This window comes from Thunnus maccoyii, chromosome 9 (genome assembly GCF_910596095.1).
Source record: "Thunnus maccoyii chromosome 9, fThuMac1.1, whole genome shotgun sequence".
Lineage (NCBI taxonomy): Eukaryota > Metazoa > Chordata > Actinopteri > Scombriformes > Scombridae > Thunnus > Thunnus maccoyii.
In genome coordinates, this window is record NC_056541.1 from 33,125,877 (window position 1) to 33,151,395 (window position 25,519).

Genomic DNA, 25,519 nt, shown 5'->3' on the forward strand with positions numbered 1-25,519 from the left:
TAGCTATGATATTGGTTATTTAGATTCAAGGTGAAGATTATTTTCAAGGAAAATTCATCTTGAGACATTTGGGGTTTTGTTTTTAGAGGTAAACACTACAGACAGGAGAAATGGAGGGCGAGGGAAATAATTCATGTTTTAGTATTATATTTTGGCGATAATGACGTCTCCTCCGTGGTCAGTGAACTGTGTCAAACCAGGAAAAAGTGAATTGTACCTCACTCTTCCCAAAGTGATCATTCATTATGCAGGACGCGAGGAGTGTGTGGCTCTTGTCTGAAAGCCTACGGTGTGTGGAGAACACATACAAAAATCTGCAGATCCAATTCTCTCATTTTCCATCTGATTGATCTAACAGAACACAAATCCTACCGAGCTGCGACAACCCTCTCTACAATGAGTTGCATCATACATTCACTACCTCCCTACAAGGTTTCAGTACCCTTCCAAATTAAAACCCCGACCTACGTGAAATGCCAAAATTCGTTGTGAAAAAGAGGATGTAGAACAAACAAAATACTGTGTTCCAAATCTCTTCTTCTGTGTTGAGGGAAGCAGGCAAAACAGTGGAGAGAGAGAGCGAAAAGGAGAGACAGACAGACAGACAGACAGAGAGAGAGAGAGCATTAATAAAACATGACTGCATGATTTTCCAACCTCAAAGAGACGAACACAGGAAGGCGCACTCCCAGAGCAGTAGCTGAGGTTCAACGCAGGGTAAAGGGAACAGTAATCATCTCTAACTAGCTCAACACTGCAGTGCACTAGTTTAAGCTGTGGGGCACAGCGGCATTCTCTGATCACACTTGTACCAATTCGCCTCCTTCCACGAGCCTGACTGACGCTGTCCTTTTATTCATGCCATTTCAGATTACCCTCCACCCCCACCTCCCCCCCCCCCCCCCCCCCCCCCCCCCTCCCCCCTCCATTCCTTTTTGTTCCTCTTCTTGCTGCAGGCTGAAGAAGACAGATGAGAGTTGTGTTAGTAGTTTTACAGAAGCTGAGGACGATGACAATCATGATGGCGTTCACCACGTCTGCAGGGCTATTTAAAGAAACCCAAGCCCTTTGCATCACCGCCTCTCCTCACTCCTGCTGGCTTCCCATCAACGTAATTTGAACCTCACGCCGACATGGGTGGTAACACGCCTTGGCATGGAGTTGCTCCGCACAGGCCAAGAGAAACACAGAAGAACGCACAGATACACACACGCATGATTGTGATACTCAGCACACAGCTATATCTAGCTAGTCTTTCTTGGTGTCGATTAGCATTATAAAATTAGCATTTTTCCATCGTTTTTACCATCTGTTGACAGCTGAGATGGATATATAAATCACTGACACCATAGCAGGCTTACGAAAAAGCAAAACACATGTTTAAATTTGAATTGCAGACATTTTAAATATATGTGGTTTGGATGGGGACCAACAAGCGAGGGACAGGCAAGTGTTTCTGTGATTTTCCACTTGTCTGAGTCAAACTGAGAGGCTGACGACAAATGAAAATGCACTCAGGAGCTCGGTTTTCTTACTTGTATGTTTCATGTGTTGATTTTCTCTGACAAATCAAAAAGCTGCTATCAATCAAACAAACCAATGGTGAGACACAGAGCGCTTCACGGTGCCCACGGTGAACATTCAACGCTGTCGGTGAGTTTGAGCTCTGACCAAAACCATCGACCGTTGACTGTACCCTGAGGGTCACCACAGCACACACGCACACGATCATCTGGAAACCATGCATCATGAGGCATTTCACTTCAGAGCATACAGGCGGGAGCACAGTCGGCAGATGGACTTGTTCGTCGTCGACGGGACCAAACCCGTGACCTTAAGACCAATCCATCAGACGGCGGCTTCACCTGTGACGCAGGAGGCGTTCACTATTAAGGCTGCAATAAACATTCATTGCTGTCGGTGGGTTTACATGAGAATAACTCACTGATCAATGAATGCAGACTGCGGTTCAATCACCCCAGTAACCAATCAGACACGTGGACTGACGACAGCAACTGATGTGTACTCAAGGATTTCATACAACACACTGATGGTAACGTGGAACAGGGAGGAAACCAAAGCTTCATATGGTTACTGATAATCAATAACAAGAGCCTCACATACCTGTCCAGCTTTTAAATATGAGCACACTGTGTGCAGTTCACTGATGTCAACTTACAGGATAAATTACCTAAAAACATTCATACAGTGTTTACATAAATCTAGTGGTTCAAGTTTAGTTTCTTTCCAGAATTGTCGCTGTTGATAATCCACATGCTTCCAATGAAAACTGTTCACTGTTTATGGAAAGAATTGTCGCTTTTTAATCGTGTCTCAGTGGTTTCACCTCATTTGAGTAACACGATGAAAATCACATTGACTGAGGAAATCTAATTGTACAACATGTCTATTTTTATTGTTCTAAGTGACATTATTGATGTGCGGTGACGCAGATCTAAGTGCAGATTGAGTCTGAACTGTTACAACTCAAAATTGAATAATTACCAAATTCAATTGTATCAATTTGAATGGCTGCCTTAAAACTAATGTCATTGTTTTAAAGACTATTGTATGGTGAAATGAAACAGACAAAGACATTTTCTCATTGGATGGATACTGATAGAATACAGACACATGAAGAAAGGCAGCTACACACATCGCCTGTGAAATAAGGATCTAAATGTCTTTTATCAATTCAACAAACATTTGATATGATGCATTGCTGGAAATGTGTTTTTATTCAGCGTCTTGTTCGTTTAGGTTGTCACCACATTATTCTTCATGTTTTAGATCTGTTGTCTCCAGACCTTGCATGAAGACAACAACTGGGTCTCGTCTTTAACAGACATTACTATTATGATTTTACTCTGTATACAGTCCTATGCAAAGCAAGCAGGTAGGAGGTTCAGTGTCTTGCCTAAAGCAGGCTTCCCACCATGACCCAGATGTTAAATTCCATAAGTTTTCTCTCATTTTCCATTACTAAGTGCGACCTCTTCCGTGACCTCAAAATTGCACTCGGTTCTTGTTTGTTAATGTTGTCTGCTTTCCACTTCACTTGGGCTGAAAACCATCGACTGCAACAAATGTGTGAAACAAGCTGGAAAATCCCGTCGGCTATATTACACGAAGCGACCGTTCTTTGCAGATTATTATTCCCTGACCTACAACTTTCCCAAACTTTCCATGTCTACAGCACCTCTCCAAACTTCAATGATATTCCTGGAATTCTAAGACCAGAGGGAACCCTGTCAAGGACACTTTTAAAGACAGACAGGCTGCTGTGGGGGCTGAGCCTGGGACATTTGTAATTACAGGACAGTCATCCAAATGCACTGTAACTAAAATGTAACACAGACGTGAAACAGAGACACAATGAATTCTGTCTTGGTTCAAATCAACCTGATCAAATATATATATATTTTTTAAAAAAGTGAAACAGTCTGTGCCGGTGATTCTTGGAAAGTTAATCAGCCTCATAACCCTATTTCAGTGTGTAATCGGAGGAGATATAGACATATGGAAATAATCTCGCAGTAATTGCCCTGTAAGGTTATGTTAACATGCTGGGAAATTTCAAACACATTGATGTTTTCCAACCAGAGCAGAGCCGAAAGCATGTTCTCTTTCTTGTTTACAGTGGAAAAGTGTCGGAGGGGACAATGAGAAGCAGCCCAGGTCACTTCTTGTCTTTCAACTGTCTCGACAAAGATCAATCTAACACGATACGTCACACACACACCCACACACACACACACACAGTTTACATTAGGTGCTGGACATGAAGATAAAAATCCTAAGCTGTAAAATTAGTCTAATAAAATAACAATTACTATGTTTATATATAAAATTCTAATTTTTATGTCATCTTTACAAGATTTTTGGGGTGAATTACAGATTTTTGCACAATAAACTAATGAGAAACAAATGAAGACAAAAATGGAAACCAATATTTTTAGACACAATTTTTCTAATAAACAAGATTATTTTTGTGTTTGTGTAAAAACACAGCTGAAACAGTTTCTATAAAATTAAGTTCCTTCCTTCCGAGTCTGCAGCTCTTTTTTAAAGCTCTGAGAAATTGTGATACATCACTGACTTTAAATGAAGGATTAATCTGCAAATATATAACTTTAATAACTAAAAGAAACGTCAGCACAGTAAAGCAGTATATCTACAGAGGCCTGTGTGCGGCGGATGGACACTGTTCACTACATATATTAGGGCCACACAAAAGTCTGCTTGTTTATCCCTGTGGAGTTGGGCTTTGTCATCACACACTGTGAAGTTATAGGCACTGACACTGGGAACAGCGTGACCCACTTCTCCCTGACCTGGAAACACTCCGCAGGCTGACCCCGAGTCTAACGCCAACGCGAGTTGCATCAACCGAGCAAAAAAAAAAAAGAGAGGGTGAATCAAATCTAGGCTAATCATGAATTATTAAAGGCTAAAGTGATAAGAAAGCATAGAGGTCAGCACCAGCAGCAGCTCCCAAACACTCTGCGGCACTCACATCATGTTCCAAGTGCAAAAAAGGCTGGGGCACCCATGGGAGAGGGAAAGAAAAAGCCTACTACTAGTGGTGTTTCATTCTTCACCAGCTTACCTATACATTCACTTCAGTCAAACACTGAAAACTCACACTGAAATCCACTTTTACAAGAGAAAAAAAAAAACACAACAAAAGGAACAAAGAGAGGGATCTGAAGCAGCGTCAAGTGTTTGACTGCTCTGCTGCGTAGCACGTAGGAAAATGAAAACCTGGTGATCTTGAATGACTTTTGGACACAGGCACATAAAGTTAGCCCAGTTATGTGAGGACAAAGGAAAGGCATGTGCTGGGCTCCAGCCAAGTACTTCCATATGGGTGTTGAGTTCACTGGGTCCAGGTGGCACGTGGGAGTATACATCACACGCAGGTCAGGAAAGGATCTACTGCCCCCTGCTGGCCTACAACATGTAGTGCTGTAGGAGGCATGTGTTCTGATATGAGGTGGGTTTCTTTAACAAATCAATCACTCTTTGATGTCACAAAGATCAGATTCCAAAACATAATTCAATAAAAATCAAGTCTTTCTTAGCAAACACTATACTTCCTTAAACTTAAAGAGCTATGTCATACAATACACCTATTTTACTTTAATTAACCATTTAATTTATTGCGATGTACACATAACATTTCATGCCTGTTGTGTGCATTTCCTTGGAGATACTGGTTAAAATGTACAGCAACGAATGAAAAGCAGCATGCAGAGAAGCAGTTTGATGAAGCTGAAGAGTGAAACTGCTCGGGGGCAAAGTTGAGAAGAGAAAGTCCCGTCCTTGTGTTGGAATAGGCAGCTGGTAATGATTAACCATGGAACAGAGGTAGTCACCAAAGAACCCTGATAACCCCTCTGACGACCCACTCTGCAGCTATTGGTCAGCTGTGAACTGGGACTAAAGAGAGAGAGGGAGGGGGGGGTTGGGGAAGAGTTTGAACCCGGCGACAGAGCCAGGTCATCCAAGAGGTGATCGGAGGAGGAGCCACGGGAGCAAAACATGTCCTGATACACAGCACAAAACATCTAAATAGGAAGGATATGATTTATGTTGCTTCAGTTATTTATCACTTGAATAAATGCAGAAACACAGGCCTGAACAATGATTACATAAAAGATGAGCCAGAAAAGATAAATAATTGATCCAAATGGATGTGTGAATGATTAAGTGTGCAGCTACAGTTTTTATGGACTCTAGCATTTTACATCTGTGCCCAGGACACTCCACTTCTCTTATAGGTTTATAACCCTATGAACCAATCAATCCCAAATAAATGACCATCTGTAGATCACCATCTCTTCTCATGAAGATGCTGATGCATGCTCCAAGTTTAGGTAGAAAGATTCATATGAACGGTCAAAACAAAACATTCTCATTTGAGATACGCGAGTTGACATTAGGACTTCATCTACAGGGCTAGTGTTGAAAACAGCTGTTGCTAACTCAGCTATTTGGCCCCTGACCTGGGTTTTTTGGTCACTGAATGGGGGTCTCTGAATTCCCACCCCTGTCAGAGCATTTACAAGCCTGAGGAGCCCTGCCTCAGCCCCCCTTGACCCCAGCATCACCCTTGCCCAGTACGTGCACCGGGGCATCCTGGGAGGAGAATAGGGCCAACAGAGAGAGAGAGAGAAGCTGCGGCCGTGAGCCCACCTCGTCAAGTTTACAACCCAATCAGCCTCGGCCTCATAAATCCGTGCCTCCTCCTGCAGCACGCAACAATGCCAGCCATTCACTGTGTGCGCAGGTTTAATAGTTCCTCTCCGGCTTCCTTCCACTTCTTAGCCCCCTCTCCCCACCCTTTTCTCCTCTCGCAGGTTTATAGAGGGAACGATGAGAAAAGCCGGAGAAGAGCTGCACACAATCAGGTCAGTGCAGAGTCACGGCGAGGTCAGCAGTTTCTGAACTGTGTCCGACCTCTGACCCCTCCACGGTGCCACCTGGCGCTGTGATGGCAGCCAGGGGAGTGCCGGGTGAACTTCGCCTGAACCTGGACCTTAACATTGGACCATCGCCTCACCCCTGCCCCCTTGCTCCCAGTTTCCTCCTGGGAGGAACATATTTTTGACATTTTTACATCTCACGTGTTAGGTTTGCATGTCATGCACCATGCAGAGAAACTTCTGATAACAGATTAAACTTTTATGTACAGGATATGCTCACTGACCACTTGGCCAAAATGTTTCTACACAGCAGAACAAATAACAGAAAAAATTTTATTTTCTATTTCGCTTAAGCAAGGAAACAATAATACTTCCTATCATCAATCAATAGCTGCTTTTAGACATTTTGTCTCCCAGTCACTGCTTAAGAGCCAGGGGACCAGAGCTTATCAAAGAGGCAGCTCCATTATTATTGAGTTCATACTCCCCTCTTGTGGATTTGTCAGGAAATTATAACCCATTCATTAAACTTATGGCACCCTATTTTACCACTAGATGGAGCTCTCTGTCTAATGATTTAATTCATTGCCAGAAACTAAAACTGGCCCACAATATACTGTAGCTGTGTTTTATGAGGTCTGTATTCTATCTTTCTGGTATTTACGACTAATATTTATGATTGTAATGTAGTGACAAGTCAGGCAGTGCTACACAACAGGTCAGTGACTGAAGAGTGAAGTGGGAAAACTAAGTAATGACAAATTGAAGACAGCACACATTATTGACTTGTCATGTTAGAAAAAGCACAGGTGTTACTAATAAGATTAACAATGGCTCTGTTCTATTCAAGTATCCCAATAAGCCAGCATGCATAATACCAGGACGCTGAAACTGAAGCAGCTAAATGGAATTCAGCCGTCATTCATTTTATCTTTACCCCTGTGCTTTTCCTACTGTGACATGTCAAAAAGGTCCTATTAAAATATACTCTATTTACTTCAAATATACAGAGTATACAGAGGGCTGTGTCCTTAATTCACATCTGAGAATACATGCATGTCGTGAACTCACCCATGCTGTCGTTCTGTTCAGACTCTAGCGGATGGTCCCCATAAAAGCCTGGAAAAAAGGTCAGACAGATCAAAGGTAGCTATTGGATGCATTTTAAACAGACAGACACAGATACTCACTGGTATTTATTTTCAGGCTGATAACAAAGCAAAGTCACACTTTATCTCACAAGTTTTTTCCTCAACACCACTATTTATATTTGAGAGGTTCCAGAAGTGTGGTAGATAAACACAGAGGAGAAATTCCAAGAAAAAAAAAGGGATTTTCTTTCATTTAAAGGACCAGTGTGTAAGATTTAGTGGCATCTAACGGTGTGGTTGCATAGTGCAACCGACTGAATACCACCCCCCACCCGTCCTCCCCCTCCAAGCATGTAGGAGAAACTACAGTGGGTCCTCTCTAGAGCTAGTGTTTAGTCTGTCTGTTCTGGGCTACTGTAACATGGCGGTGCAACATGGTGGGCTCTGTAGAAGAGGACCCGCTCCTTATGTAGATATAAGGATATCTGCCAATAGATCCCCCTAAATCTTACACACTGGTCCTTTTAATAGAAAACACATACATTATTTTGTGTTTGTGACATCTGTGCAGGAACATGTAAAAAGCAATGCATGATTTACCACAAAAAGGAACAGGGCAAAGACATCCTGATGAAATATTTGTACCATTTAGCCAAGTGCTTGAACTGATAGATAAAAAGGTACCAGTACTCTAAACCTGGTGCCTGCACAAAGCATTTGGCGGGTAAATGTGTAATTTGTAGTAGATTGTAAACAATCCCGCTATTAGATTGTAAACAATTAAAATTTCTCTACAATCTGCCATAACAGAGAGATCATTAGTATTGTGCTACATTGCACATTGTATCAGTTCAGCGCCTTGACAGAGTGCAGTCTGCTAGCAGGAGGCTAACAGGTAACAGCACCGACATGGTGAGCACCTGGTACCATATCTACGGTCTGCTGGAGAAAATGACCTCCGGCAAAAGGGATCTCGCAGCAGAGCAAACTATCAGCACTGTTCACATCATTTGTTTGGTAAATTCTGAGCATCGTCACATCGCCAGCTCACCAGTTAGCCCACTGATTTGCTGCTTGGTAGCGTGTTTGTGATATCTACAGCAGTTTTAATGTCTTGCTAGGAAGCTCACCTGCTGCACATCACGTCAAACTGACAGCTGGGCTGCACGTTAACGCCACCATTTAGCGGTTAGCTCGCCTGCTAACTGGTAGCACTAACTTCTCATACTGCAAGCTAGCATGATGTCAGCTCAGGTGTACTGTGTTTGTGCCCTTTTTTAAACGGTGCACATCCTGCTAGTTATCCAAAATGACACACTGACACTTCTACACATCAACTTTTCAGCTGTGAAATTAGTTTGGTTGTACTGTTGGTTTGGTTTTACACTGCAATATGCAGCTTTGCACACCTGCTCTTATTTATTTATGGAATTATTTGTGTTTTATTGTAATTTTTTGTCTTTCATGATCATGTTTGATGGTTTCATGGTTCCATGTTTTTATGTTGTTTGTGAGCCCCTCAGCTGAGACAAATTTCTATCATTATGTGATAGAAATAAAGTTTTTTGAATCTTGAGTACTGTTCAGGAACTTGCAAAATAGTCTTAAAAACCAACATGAAAAAGAATTGAATGATTGAAGAATTGAATGATAAGATCGTGGATCATGATCCTGCCTAAAAAAAATTGTGATATAATATTTTTGCCATATCGTCCACCCCTGAGTAGTACTAACAGCTCATGTTCACAACTTGTCTGATACCCTTGTGGCACTATACAGACCGTTTGTGGACAGAGGATTTTGGAGGCATTAGCTCCAGATTCAATGTATTCATCCATAAAATGATGGAAATTACAGAGCTCCCAACCCAACCAACCAACTCTAATACAGAACATTTAGTAAGGAATACCCATAAAATAAGTTGAAAGCTCTTAAGCAACTAAGAAGCTACACATTTTGTTTGAGAAGGAAATGAGCTTGTCCAACACTTACAGTGACTACACCATGAGTACCTACACTGATTAGAAAGTGATACATACTGCATACATACTGCATACATATTGTACTGGCGAGTACTTCCCAAGTTGAAGCACTAATTTAGCATGCATTTGAACAAAATAGTAACAAAAATTTCATGAGTTAAGATGTGCTAAAAATCGCCAAATTACAGAATGACCTTTGCAGGAATAAAGCATCGCTGAAGGCTCCACACAAGCTAAAATTCATTAAAATGAATAAGTTCAAATAAAGCCATATACAGTGCACTAACCAGAGGGTGCTTAAAGGACAGGTTCACAATTTTTCGAGTCTGTCAAATGAAAAGTGAAACCTGTTTTTCTTGCTGTAATCGTTCATACTGACCATTAGAAGATCCCTTCATAATGCACTTACAATGGAAGTGATGGGGGACAAAATCCACAGTCCTCCTTCTGTGCAGAAATGTATTTCAAAGTTTATCTGAAGTAGGACTGGGTCATATGGACAAAATCAAATATCACGGTATTTTTGACCAAATACGTCAACATCAATATTGTGACAATATTGTAGGGATGACTATTGGTGCTTCCACAAAATATTTATACAATGAGATTTTTGATAAACAATGACTAAGTAGGTAAAGGCAGATAATAGAACAGTTAGAACAGTTTACATCACTTTACTGTAATGCAGCCTTTAAAAACAGGAAAAGACAACACTTACGCCACATCACGATATTACAATATCCAAAATCTAAGACGATATCTATCTCATATCACAATATCAATATATTATCGATATATTGCCCAGTCCTAATCTGGAGCTCATATGAACCTTCAGTCGTCCAAATCAAGTAGATATCTTTCAACGTTACAATCTTTTTAGTGCCAAAGTTCCTCTTTTTGTTACTAAACTTCCACCTGCAGCTCAACAGGGAAACACTGTCCGAGGAAACACAAAGAGGGAATTTTTGCACAAAATGACTGTGTGGACACACTGTGGATTTTGGCTCCCATCACTTACATTGAAAGCACATTTGAAGGGGATTTTAACAGTCAGTATGAACAGGAGGAATGATTACAGCGAGGAAAACCTATTTCACTGTTACTATGGACACCTGACTGTTCTAAAACAGACTTGACAAATTGTGAACCCGTCCTTTAACTAAAAGGCAAATTACTGTTCAGGTAATATCTATTCAAAATGCTACACAGGTTGCATCTCAATTACAGCTATAAGAGTAAATCCAGTTTCCCCCTCTAGATAAGCACACACAGGTCAGAAAGCAGTGAGCAACACATCACATCATCCTGCCAGCCTGACTGTTCAGTGACACAGCACCAGCTTACACAGATTAGATACTCAGCATCTGTCAATATTCAAAGTTCACTATGTAGACTTGGTATCAGCAGTGATATGAATCCCTGTTTACAGTAATGATGAGCTTCTGCGTTAATCACTAATTTATAACATGGACTCAAACTGAGAGATTAGAAATCAAAGGCAGAGGATTGTTTAAAGTGTAAAATAATGCTGACAAAACTAAAATACACAGTGCATCTCGTCCACTCACTGTGCTCACTGTGTAGCATGATTACTAGATGATGGAGGCTAATCATCCTGCAGGATGCCATGTGTATAGTTTGTAAAAATGTTTAGAAGATGATATCAGGACGTTACAGAGAGAGTTAAATCTGTTTGCGGTCTTCAGTGTTGCCAGATGTACAATTATTATCATATTTGTACTATAATTTACCCCTTTTTACAATGCACTATCAATAATTCTGAAGCTCCTACAATACAATAATTTGGGCACAGTTTCCGTTTTTTCATTACAGTGACTATGTCAGTGATGTACTATGAAAACAGACTCTGGATAAATGATTCGATCATATTTCTGCTGAGACTTTGTGAGAGAACCACTGTTGCCATTTACAACAAACCCTACAGTGTGTGAATGTATTTCACACACACACACACACACACACACCTTTCATTTGATTGTGTAACTGTCAGACCATTTCTTTAGGTACAGTTATCCTCAAGTGTTGTTTGGTGTGTCTGCTTCAAAAGGTTCTAGCTTTAAACATACACCTGCCTCTAAAAGCACAATATCCAGCAGTTCAGTAAAAGAGGATCAAAAATCAAATCTAAATCCAAAAAGTATCTACTTATTGTGTTGTCTGCTCTTTAGAACACTATTGAAAAATGTTTTCTTGAGAAAAAAAATTATAAAAATTGTAACTAATACACAGGTCACATAACATTAGAGTAAGTAGCATGACATGAAGAACATTTGTGGGAAGGCATTGAGTAACATTTGCATTGGTGACCACAGCCTTTAACCATCTTTGACTCACTTTGGTAATAAGTTCTAGCCTCTGTATTCTTTCTAACACTCTGCTGGAGGTTTGTGCAGTTTGGGGAATTTCCCGCTGAAGTTTTCCTCTGTTTGTACTAATTTGCTGTGTTACATTTATTTTCCCAATTATTCCATTAGTTGCTCGGTCTATAAAATGTCAGAAAATGGTGAACGATGTCGATCACTGTTTACAAAAGCCCAAGGTGGCCCAAGGTCCTCAAATGTCTTGTTTTGTTCCTACCAACAGTCCACAACCCAAAGATATTTAAATTACTGTCACCGAAGACTAAAGTAACCAGTAAATATTCACATTTGGGGAAGAGAACCAGAGATTTTTTGACTTAAAACGATGAATCGATTCTCAAAAGAGCAGGATGATCAGCTAATAGATTAATCAACTAATTGTTGCAGTGCTAGTTGGGTGCACAGTTTATGTTTCATCTCTAACCAACAGTTAATATTTGTTTCTTTCAACCATCAGTCTCTACATAACCTTCACCAAGTAGTTTGTGCACCTAAGACTAACCAAACCATAGCTATAGGGACGGTCTTATGAATCATGTTTGTTTAGGTCACATACAAATTATTTCATCAATGACAAAAGCCAATTTTGCCATTTAGGTTGGAGGAAAATCTTTTCATTTGATGCTTGTTTTGAAAGCAAGAAGCACACTTTGCAAATAATGAAATAGTTCCTTTAAAAGTGTCAATTTCCATGTCAAAAAATTAAAATGATTTGAGTATAAAGACTTTCCATAGACAATCATTGTAATATTTATCATGTACAATAAATACTGTAGACCACACTGACTGGACCAAATCTGATTTAATACAGAGGCTGATATATAATCTGACTACCATACGGGTCTAACTATAACCCCACAACAATCTGTTAGCTTCATATTAGTTACCCTCTTGCTGTCCGAGTTTTATTTCATACCCTCTTTTTTTCCCCATCTCGCCTCCATCAGCAGCCGAGCCATCTGTGCAGCCGTCGTCTGGAGACACGATGTCTACTTCTCACTTACACACCGCCCGGTGAGCTCCATCCCTCACATCTAGACGGACCGATGCTCTGACAGCCCAGAGCGTAGGCTGTCAGAGCATCAGATCCCCCTATCTGTGTCAGTGTACCACCCTGCTATCAACAGCTGTAGACCCCTGACCCGACACACGCCAGCTGCCCCCCTCCTCCTCCTCCTCCTCCCCCTACCTCCACCCCTGCCCCACAGTCAACATCGGCATATGTTCTCCCTGGAGCATACACCAACACACAAACACACACATGCCCCAGTCGCCCTCCTTTGAACAGACACACATTGACGTGTAACACACAAACACGCATGCAGACAAGCATGAATGTCTGTGACCACCCCACCTCGAACATACTGAAACTCTGAGATATGTTACAGCGTTTATGTGAGATTTACCCCACAAAACACACACACACACACACACACACAAGTGATCAGATCCATTTAATTTGTTCAATTTGTTACATTGCAGCAATGATTTAGAGGTAAAAAAAACAAACAAATTGAGGCTCAATTATGACTTCTAGTCAGTAATCATCATAAAGCTAATTACTGCACAAAGTCTGTTTTATCAGTTCTGTTGCTTTTATCCTCAATCTTTTTATCCACTTATTTGTTTCAGCTGCAAATTCATTTCAGATAGACTCAAAGGTTATCTGTATTGTCCCTGTAATTAAACCAACACATAAGAAACTAATAATTTCACAGTATATTAATTCATTTTCTCACTAGGCTGCTTTACTCCTGTTTGTAAAATGTCAGTTTAAAAAGAACCATACCATGGTTTAATATATGTTTTGACATTACTGCTAACCACTTTTCAAAGCACGCCACGGTTTTTAAAAAAGGGTCAGTTCACCCCACATGGCACCTCTATATGCAAATAGTTGTTTTTATTTGACCAGGTTTTGAGATTTCTGCAAGATTTCTGCTTCAAACAAAGTGTGATGGAGGTGACTTATGCACAGCAGGGCTTTGGGCTAAATGCTAACGTCCCCATCCTAACACACTCACGATGACAATACTAACATGCAGATGTTTAGCAGGTATAATGTTAACCGAGTTGACCAGCTTACTTTAATGTATTAACATGCTAACATTTGCTAATTAGCACTCAACTCAAGGTGCAGCTGAGGCTGATGGGAAGGTCATTAGTTTTGCAGGTATTTGGTCACAAACCAAAATATTGGACAAACTGAAATTTTGACTTGATGGCTCAACTTCACTCAAGTTTCAAGACTCTGCAAGATTATTTTGATACTGTAAAGATGTGTGTGGAAGACAGAAACACACGGTCAGCCTTCTGCTGAAATGATCTTTCAAGAGAAGGTCGGTGACTGTAGAGGGACACACTGTGAGTCGATATCGGTCAGTCAGTCTTTCCACTTTTCACATTTCCTAGTTTTCTTTCTCAGAGTGGTCAGATCTTAATGGTGGCGTTTCTGGGATCAGGATTAAGCCTTGTTTCAGTCCATACTCTGAGGCAGCAGTGTGTGCTGATAATGGACCAGCGGTAGAGAAGAATGGAGCTCTCCAGTGTGTGGTCTCTGTTGCTAATCCTCATGACAGCTTATTGACCATTATAGCCCGAGGCTGGGAAGGCTTCCAGCAGCAACCAATACAGCCGGAGCCTGCTCCGCTGTGGCCCATTGTGTGTTGACAAAGAAAGGCTGCATCTTTAACCTTTCACCTCTAAAACCTCTGCAACCTCCGGCGCAATCAGCTCGCCATCAAAATAACATACCGCCTCTTGTCCCCTCTGTCTCCCTCCTTGTGGATGGAGACATGCTATTAATGCTCAATATGGTATTTACCATAAGTGGCTCAGCACTGTATCAGGCCTTCATCACAGCCAGCTGTGAGCTCTGACAAGTACACTGAATGAATGGAAGATTTGCAAGTGTAAGCAAGTCAATGCAGACATTTCTTTTTACTTCATATGGTGATTTAACCACTGATTCAAGGTGCCTCCAGCCAGCATGGCTCTGTTTCATCTGGCCAGATAATCACTGCCATTGGAAACCAGATGCAGCCATCATGCCTCAGCTAAAGCTAAGTGAAAATACATATTTTGCTCCAGTCCCTCTAATGGCTGCTACATAGTTGCTCCAAAAATCAGTAAGATTAAAAATGTGTTTGAGTTTACTGATCAACAGAGTCTCAGGTTATCACAATCAGCTTTGAGGTAACTGTCGAGATGGTCAAAAATATCCAGATATATTTACACTCCTTTTTCACAGCAGACATTTTGACTTGCCATAGAAGGAAAAGGTGCTACGAATGACATTAACGATGTCCCAGTGACCCCTGGCGTCCGTGAAAAAGACCTATGATATAAATAAGACATCAGTCTTTACACAACACTGTGGTCAATAATAACCACACCCCCAAGCTGTAATGTATCTTTGCAATACAGCAGGATCCACATTCCTTACTAGAAAGCACCATATGGCTGAGTTGTTTGTGCATGTGGCCACAATATAGCGGCTTCAACTGTGATTTACATGCAACAGATATTGAATGTACACTAAGTCCCCCCTCCCTCTGAAATCCTCAACCTGCAGCCATGCATTAGCACTGCCTAGGAATCCCTTTCAAACATTCATGCAGCCCCTGTATCAGTCCATCATTGTCCCTGCTCCTCTGTCCCAGATGGCTGGGGTTCCGCGTGGCCAATGGAGGGCAACACCAGCCTGTTATCTGAGTAGGTTGGCCTCTACCTGCCAGCCTGGCTGGCCCTGAGCCAGCCCTGCTCTTATCTAACCCACATAGCCACCATCTATCATATGTCACCCTGGGAAGGCCTGCTTTAAAACAGCGGACTGGACTGAGAGGGGAAATGTTGACAGAGACGTAGAGAAGAGTCGGTGAGTCAGTTTAGTGGCTGTAGTTAGATGCCAGAGTAGCCTGGCTATTGGCCATCGCACAACTGAAGCCTTAGCGAGGTCAAACTGTTTCTTTGATCCTCTGATACCCCACTGAGTCTCCCTGTTACCGTGAATAAACCCATTAATAGGATATTCTGTCCTTTGAATGAACAGCAACCTCCTGCTAATGCAGACACAAGCATGTCTGCATTTTTTTCATCTTTAAATTTTATTCCGCTTGTTTATCATTTTGCCACTTGGCTTAACTAAACCATCTGCTGATATCACTCCTGTTTTCAGCTCAAAGCTTTAACATTCTTTGAATCACCCACAAGACACTCCTGAAGTATTCTTTCCCTGCAATGAATCATAAAAACCTAGACTTGCTGTTATTTTGGATTAAAGAATTTTTGTCATTTGAAGTCTATTATTGGTTTGTTTTTTAAAGGATCAGTTCCCCATAATTGAAAAAACAAACATATTTCCTCACTGTCCTCTGGTGCTCTTAGACATGCAGATATGTTCAGGTTTTTTATTTGTCTGTGAGATTCCTGCGTCTACCACAGTACAATGGAGGTAAATGGAATTTAATGTGTTTTGCTCACAGCAATTAAAAATGGCATTTGAAAAATTCAACAGTGACATGTTTCTCCAAACCTCTCGATCACAAGTCCCACATGTCCGATTTAGTGATTCAGAGAGCTCTGGTGTTCATTGACAGCTGCTTCCAGCAGTTGGAGAAACAATCAACAAACCTGGGCTTTGTGGACATGATTATTACTTCCTATCTAGCTAGCTAACCAGCTACATCCATGAAAATATAATGAAAGAACAACGGCCACAAAAATGTTCAACAATTATGAATGAGAAGATGCAGATGCACAGGTTGTATGAGACTTACAGAAAGAACAACTCCTCAATCTGCTTACGTTTTTGTCAATGTGATGGATACGTCACTTCAAACTGATTGGTTAGGCAAAAAAAAAGAGAAAAATAACTAACCTACTCACAAACTGAAAACGGCTAACATACATACAATTAACACAATTACTTGATTAGTCAATCGACAGGATTAAATCAGTGTTTTAGGGATTTTTCAAGCAAACATTTTTTTTAAGTTCACTTTTTCCAATCTCACAAATATTTTCTTTATTTTACATGATTGTAAATTGAATATGATGGTAAGATGGTCAGAAAAACAAGGAACTTGAATGTGTCATCTTGCACTTTGGGGAATTATTTACTATTTTCTGATATTTTACAGACCAAAAGAATAATCCAATGATCGAGAAAATAATTTGCAGATTAATTGATAATAAAAATCATGCAACTGGCCCTTTAAAACTGGGGTAGGTGATGTATCTTAGAAGCATTTTTTGTTATATTTGTTGAAATTTTCGGTACATCCCGACAGCAATCGATAAATCAAATACTCTGACAATAAAAAGAAAGAAATCCAGTTTCTGTGGCTGTTGCAGGCCTGTAATAAGTCCGTCCAATCATTTCATTTGGGCTGTCAACCAACCTGCCTGCCTGCCTACTTGCACGCGCCAAGCATGTGCACTCACAATGTATGACAGAAAATTTGGAAGCCAGGTGAGCGGTGGGATACCGACGGATAGGAAGTGACAGAAATAATGTCATCAGAAAGTAGAACGAAAAGCAAAATGCGATCATCAGACTATTGCCTGTAGTGCAGAGGAAACTGAACAGCATAATCTTATCAATAACACTGAAGTGAGAGACTTTCAATGGAAGTGAACTCAGCCCCCAGAAGTCAAAATCAGTGATAGATTTTTATGCATTACTGTGGTTTCAGGTCAGATACTGAGCCATTTAATAAAATTACTACTTTTTTACTACTACTACATTTCATTTGAATGTATTTTTTCATATTTTATTTTAAGTAATCTGTTCTTTACCTGTCTTTATTCTATTCTGAAATGTAATTTTGAAATTTACATTAAAGCAATTTTAACTGTTTTTCTTTTATGAAAAGTACAATATTAATTAAATTAAATAATAAATAATTGCCATTTTCTGAGTGATTTATATTGTTTACCTACAGCCACTTCATGAAAGTTTTTACATTTTTCTGTTCACAACACTTGGTAATAATGCATTTTACTTAATCAACTGTGAATCTGGGAATCAAGAATCACTTCATAGAAAGACAAACATTTCTTACAGTCCAGCAGCTACTGACTGACTGACTGACTGACGAGGTTTGAACAGCACAGATGGGAAACGTTTTGTGAGATTACACTTGAACAGTACAGTTGTGGGTTGTGTGACATCAGCTCTCTGCTCAGTCAATCAATCAATCAATCAATCAATCAATCAGCCCTCCCAACTGTAAGATGGATGAGAGGAAGCAGCAGCCACAGATACATCATTGTTTTCACTCCGCTGTGGAACAGAGTGAATCCTGTGCTTGCTGAGAGGTCGGAGCAGAGAGGGGCTGCTTTACCCCTTGGGCACCACTCAATCCCCCCCTCCCTCCAGCAGAGACACCCAAGCATGACAGTAAAGAGTTTCAGTTTGCCACAGACAGCCTTGAAGGAGCAGATGGGGTTAGAACCAAGTGGAGAGGGAAGACATTTCCAGTGTTATGCGACCACCTGGCCGTAGAAGGACTGCTGCTGCTGTATCACTCTATCAAAGCTTCATTGTTCCTTAATGGGGTCAGTGTTGCTTCCAGTGGGTGCCAACGGCTCGCTGAATCTGACAGGGGTGCTACAGCACCTTACACCTGGTCCCACAGGTAAACCCTGAAACAAATACTGGAGCCTATTTGTATGTGCCCCCTCTTGATGATAACAAACAGTTTCAGCCCTGATTAGCGATGTGTCTTCAGCTAAGAGCTTCTCAGTGCACCATGGTGGATATTCAAAATGACAGATTGTGAAGGAACTCAAGTGTTGGCTTCATGGACGCTGGAAATAGGGGTGCTGAGGGAGCTGCAGCTCCCCCTGCTGGTGGGGGGGCTGTAAGGCAAAGAGTTTACTAAACAAATCAATAAAAAACATATTTTTTGAGAGCTAACTGATTGAAATCCACTCTTTGTTACTTTTTTTATGATATTTTCATTTTAGAACATTCAATGTTTTTTTCTGTGTATCTGATGCACAAGCGCAGAGCACATAGCTAGGTGCGAAGGATCGTGGATATTAGTGACTGGTAATGGTGGGTTAGATATCACTACCGTGCTTCACCATGTCTCAAAAAACAACCTCTGATTTATTTAATAATGGCCCCAAAGCCAAACAGCAAAAATCCTGGTCTTGGTTACAATATTTATATTATGTACAAGTTCACTGTAAGTTTCAGATGCTTTGTGTGTTCATTGTTTTAACCTTGGTGTGGTGGTACTGCTGGACGATTAGTTTCTGTCAGGATCTGGTGGTGCGACATGCTTCGAATGAGAGCAAGAGGACACCTCTGAGTGTGGAGTTACGTTTTGGAGTGGCGTCTTCAATGAATTCAGAGTTATAATTCATGTTTTTGGTTGCTGTGTGTGTGTGTGTGTGTGTGTGTGTGTGTTATAAAGTTCAAATGCCTTGTTGTCAATAATAAATCATCTTCTGATTAGGAATAAACCTGCATTCCATCTGTGAACTGCTCACAGCTGAATATGGTACTATGGCACTTTGACATACAGCATGTATTCTAAAACTAGTGTAAAATGTTGTTGGCCATTCAAATTAGTACAAAAATTATGAATGTTGTGCAGCATTTCATATGACGTCATTATATAGACTTTCTCTCAGCCCTCCCAACTCTGAATGACTTCCAGCGTCCCTGCTGCTCCGCGGTCATCCCTTTGACCTCTACACCTGACCCTTGACCTCGGTGTGTAACACAACGCAGCACAATGTCTACTCTGTCCTCCCCGCTGCTTCTGGCTGAAAAAACGCACAGCCCCACAGTACTGCCTCCCAGCGCCACTCAAGTTCACAGACTGCGCTCCGTCTCGCTCATGAGCTCACACTTTGACCACCTGAAAATGACAGCGTGAACATTTTCACCTGTAGGAGCAAGAAAGCTTTATACTTTTATAATACCAGTAAAAAACATTATTTTCATGAAGTGAAAAACTTATCTGACAATTTTCATTGAACAGAAACACGTTTTTAAGATATGTAAAAGTGAATTCATAGGGGACCTATTATGCTCACGTCCAGCTCTATATTTTCATTTTTGGACTCCACTAGAGCAGCTCTGCATGATTCACAGTTCAAAAACTTCCTTATTTATCTTATACTGGCCCTTTATGCAGCCCCTCAGTTCAGCCTCTCTCTCTAACAGGCAGTTTTAGCTCCTGTCTCTTTAAGGCCCCCCCTCCGGACGAGCCCACTCTGTTCTGATTGGCCATCTTTCTGGAAGCTGTATCAGAGTTGTGTTAAGTTACCGCAGATGAAAACCCAACAATTCCTGCTTTACTGCTTCAAATTAAAAGCTTTCAGCGGGAGACTTTTACCGTGAAGAATTTACAGGAAATAAAACGTGTTCCGCACCAAATTAGCAGAGCTTCGTTAGCAGCGCTAAACACCAGTCGAAACAACAACACACAGAGATATCTGGAGCTCTTTGTTGAGCAGATCAGTTAGAAAGTGAGGAATACTACAAGCAGAAACAGCCACAGTGATAATGATGTTTGATGAAGAGCTGCAGATGACCAGCACACCTCCAACAGGTAAACTACTTATTTTACTTTGCCCTGCTGTGTAATGGAGTCACAGCTCAGCGTGATGCCCCCAAAACAATGGAAAAATGCCATTATGTTAGCAGAGTGGAGCAGTGAATTTGCATGAGCAGATGACCATATAAAGAAATCCGTCACGAGCCGTCATCATCTCGGGCTGAAAGTAGAAAAAGTTGTTGGAAACCGAGCGTTCAGAGCAGTCTGAAGCTCACAGGGATTACTGCTACCTACGTTTACCTCATTATTTGACACGTTGGCCATGGTTAATATGAACATCCAACATTATAACATTATATATATGATAAGGAAAAGCATAATTGAACCCCTTTAAGACACAAAATCCCTTCATTAATTATCAATTTTTTAAATTTCATGTAGAGTTTTGCAATAGAATTTCAGATGTTTTCATACTTTTTCAGGACCAGTAGACCGCCTACAATGTCACACTGTTTAGCCTCTGGAGGGAACTAGCAGAGGGCACACCACCAAAACTTTTGCACAACTTTTGCAAAACAGATTTCTCCAGCATTTTATTCTAATGGAAATCTGTAGCAGTATTTGCTTTCTTGCAGAGAGTGAGAAAAGTAGAAAGATTTGAATCTTATGTCTGTGCATTAAGTACAGAGCTGGAGTCAGGATGCGTTAGCTTAGCATAAAGACTGGGAGCAGGGGGAAACAGCTAGCCTGGCTCTGTCCAAAGTGAAAAGAAACACCGACCAGCACCTCTCAAGCTCACAATTTGACATGTAGATTCTCTACTCCACTTCAGTTGATGCACAGAAGTACTGGGCAGAGTGACAAACTAGGGCGCTGTTCATCAAGAAATAAACTTAGCACAAAAAGTAAGGAAATTTGTGTTTGGTAGATTATTTCTTTGTTGTAACAATGCTTCTTGGCAATAAATCTTATACCGTTGGAAAGCCTGTTTATTAATGGTACCACATTTGTAAGGAACATGCATTTGTGGGATGAGCAGTAGAGCTGAGTATGTGGGTTGCACCCATGAAAAATATGCCAAATCTTCTCTGCCAATGCCAAACAGCTTATTCTGCCATTGACTCAGCTTGGGCGTGCTGTTCGTGCCAGAGTGACCGATACAACCACGTTGGCTGACTTGACAAATGCTGGTTGAAGAATGGGACGCCATCCCACAGCAGTGTGTGACCAGGCTGGTGACCAGCATGAGGAGGAGGTGCCAGGCTGTTGTGGCTGTGTATGGTTCTTCCACACGCTACTGAGGCTCCTGTTTATTAAATGAATAGATTGTTAAATTGCCAATATGTCTTGTTTCTTCAAACTTCAATCATCCAATCCACCAAACACCAAACAAGAGTCAATGGCAGAATAAGCTGTTTGGCATTGGCAGAGAAGATTTGGCATATTTTTCTTGGGCGCAACCCACATACTCAGCTCTGCTGCTCATCCCACAAATGCATGTTCCTTACAAATGTGGCACCATTAATAAACAGGCTTTCCAAAGGTACAAGATTTATTGCCAAGAAGCATCGTTACAACAAAGAAATAATCTACCAAACACAAATTTCCTTACTTTTTGTGATAAGTTTACTTCCAGGTGGCGAAGCCTTCTGAAAACACAAACTGTTGTTTTTACATTTCTTTTTATTGCTTTCAGAGCAACCTTTAATTCATCATTTTGTTTTTGTTTTTTTAATTTCACTTTGCACAGAGCCAGGTAAGCTGTTTCCCCTGCTTTCAGTCTTTGTGCTAAGCTAAGCTAACCACATCCTGACTCTTAATGCACAGACATGACATCGATATCGATCGACCACAAGTAAACATACAATCATCCTGTTGGAGTAAAAAGATCAAAAAGGCAGCATACATGGATATTAGGCAGAATCTGTGCAGTAATACCAACCATTTCTAGAATATCTCTGTTTAATTTAATGATGAAGGCTCATATAACATTATATATTAACAGGCATTTGGGGTATTTCCTACCTGCCTCATAAAGATCCTAGCAAGTGTTTAACAAGACAAAGTATTTATAAAATACTGTCAGTGTGGATTTTTAACTCATTTAATGCTATAAAGGAAATTTAAGGGGTGATTTGATTTGATTTAAAGGAGTTAATAAAAATAAAACATACACTTGTATTTTTCTGAAAGTATAATCAATCATAGGTGAGGTTTGTGTTACACTGATCTCCCACTTAAGGTTATAGTTTAGCCTCCTTTTGATTCTAAGCTACAGCACCGGCCACAATGCAAATACAATCCTTTAAGATCAAACAATGGGGTGAAGGCCACTTTTACAGCCCCAGAGCCTTTTTCTTTCTGCAGTCATCAGTGTATGTTATATTAAGCTAATGAATGTATGTCTTTATCTGCACTAATCCCGGCGGGCAGCCCGGCTGAGGGTCACGCTGTGGTCAGAGGGGCGGGGGCTCCGTCACCGCGGCTTGACACGCTCAAAGGAGCAACTTCCCTTTCATCATACCAGGGGTCAGAGTTTTACTACCTCACAGAGCCAGCCAGCGTACTGCACTGTGCAAACTCAGGCCTATGGCAGCCATCTGATAATAATCATCTTACAAAACAAACCAAAAAAAGAAAAAACTGAGGCATCTGCCTGCGGAGTCACCATGTTTCCTATTCTTCTGCATCTCATTTCTTATTAATAACAGCTCAGACTATAATGTATCTGACATTAGAAGTTCAGTGAGTGAAAATCAGCTCAAATTGATCTGCTCATTTTAGAAAATGTGGGTATTTCTGGATGAAAACAATGAGTAATCTAAGTGCAGGTAGCAACTCTTGACCTCTTCAGCTGTAGAGTTTATTTCAAACAGGTTTCACTTGTTTCAATGTGACAACTAAACACAAGGAACCAGTTTAGATGTATTTGTAACTTTTAAACTTTTGTGGGGGCTTTTTAAAGGTCAGACATCAAACAAAAAGTATTCATATAATTTACAACTTTAGCTCACCTCTTTCTCTGTCATTGAAATATGCTATCGAATAACTACATGGTGTATTTGTGAATGCCACAGTCATATTAAAAATTCAAATATTTGGACCAAATTTCTTTCTTTTTCACACAAGTTTGCAGCAACTTGCTTCTAAAAAGGTTCATAGTATAAAAACATATCATAAAACAAAAAATGTGAATATAAAATTACATATTATATATATATATATATATATATATATATATATATATATATATATATATAAATAATGCTATATAATCAATACCAAATGCATGCTGACGAATATCAAAGTGCAACTCTTGAAACAACATTTTCTGCAGTGTCACTAAAAAACTGTGATTTTAGTCTGGAAGTTGGTATTTTTTAAATCTTAAATCATTTTACAGTCTGATCAAATTAATTAATATATTAAGAAAAATATGAACAGCTTAATATATCATGAACAGAAAGATGCAGCCTTGGTACTCACACTACGCCTTTTAGTCCTTTCACAGCTAAAGTGCACTGCACTTAAAAAACGTGACCTCAAGTGAGCAATCAGGCAGCGTTTGCTCATAACTGAGTGTTTGTGTTTGTGTTTGTGTTGAGGTCATTAGGACTGTAACTGTTTAGCAGATTCCCGTTAAAAGAGTCAATGTGCACAGTTCTGTGTGTCTTTTCTGTTGACTGTGAAATGACTGCGGTGCCCGGTGAGCAGCTTCATCTGCAGACCAGCGAGGACGGGAGCCTGGAGGGAACAACACATCCAAACACTGGCACCTTCTTTTCAGACAAAAATCACACGTGAGCTGCAGCGAGTTTCTTCTGGAATTCAAATATCCAAGTAAGTGACACCTAACCGCTACGAGACCCTGCTTTCCCCTCTAAAATGGAAATAGCGTTTTTGAACTGGAAGCCCTCAGCTGCTCTTTTATAACCCCCCGACAACTGCATCCTCCAGCGCCACAGTTTCACAGGAAAGCCATTCCTACTCTACATACCAAGTTCAGTGTTTTACAGCTGCCTGTAAACTCATCCTCCACCCAAATTCAAACTCAAATTGAAGACGTTTATGGCCTCTGGCTTGGCTACGTGTTGAATATCACAGAGGCCTGACAAAAGCGTGGCCTGCAGATCGGCAGCGTCACTGTACCAACTGTTCCCTATAACTTACTGTACTACGTTCCCCTTCAAAATATGGTTTATGGCAGTGTGCTGCTTCCTCCCCCGTCCTCCCCTGCAGCTCATTACCAGCTGTTAGAGCCTCAGGTTGTGCCAGGATCAAGCCACCAAACATCTCTCAGAGCACACAGCCTCACTGCCATCGCAGCCTGTAGCTCATGGATCAAGTGGAGGTTGTAAATACTTTCCTGGGTTACCAGGAGGTCAGCAGAGACCGGGCCATTAATGCTTCAAGAGCAACATCCCACTGACCCTGGTCACCGTTCCCATAGCGCTCGCTGCCGCGGTATATTAAAGTCATGGAAATGTTGTAGTGATTTCATGACTTCAAATGAGAAGCGTTTTTTACTTACAGAAGTAAACGATAAGTGTTAACTCACCCTGCCTCCTTGAAATGTATCCGTTCATTCATTTCTCTCTCTGCATCCTCCCGTCACTGATAAACAGCATTTTGTTGTTGTTTTGTTGTAGAACAACAAAAAAGGACTGAAACAAGTCAATTTATCAACTGAGAGGAAATGAAACTGCATCTATTTTGATAAGTGATTGATATTACAGTCACTTTTCAAGTAAAAAATAATGTGAATATTTTGTGCTTTTCTTTGTTTTATGTCATTATGAATGAAATATCTTTTGTACTGTTGTTTGAAGAAAACTGTGATAGATACAATTATTTTATTATTTTATTATATTAAAAAAAAAAGAAAAATCGGGTTCAAAATGTACAACGTCTTAACACTGAGTGATAGAAACATGATGCTTTTAATGAAATGATTGTTTGCATCGACCAAATCACCAAAAAAGATGAATGGCTTTTTTTTTTTTTTTTTTTTTTAATTCGTTCAAATTTTAAATAGTTTATGATTTTTTTCAGGTCACATTAATTTTCTATGTTATCGTTTTCAATACAGAGTTTATATTACAGTCATTTCATTAATTT

General features: G+C 40.5%; 1 protein-coding gene across 4 annotated transcripts in view; it reads right to left on the reverse strand.

Moving 5' to 3' along the window:
• The window catches only part of LOC121903591 (nuclear receptor subfamily 6 group A member 1-A-like), an 88,599-nt gene that overhangs the window by 57,080 nt on the left and 6,000 nt on the right, over nucleotides 1–25,519 (reverse strand). For 2 of the 4 annotated variants that reach the window (XM_042420746.1, XM_042420745.1), the window contains exon 2: nucleotides 7,500–7,547. The exons of the other annotated variants lie outside the window; for them this stretch is intronic. In XM_042420746.1, coding sequence (XP_042276680.1) covers nucleotides 7,500–7,547 — 48 coding nt within the window. The remainder of the gene's footprint in view (nucleotides 1–7,499; nucleotides 7,548–25,519) is intronic. 4 annotated transcript variants of the gene reach the window in all.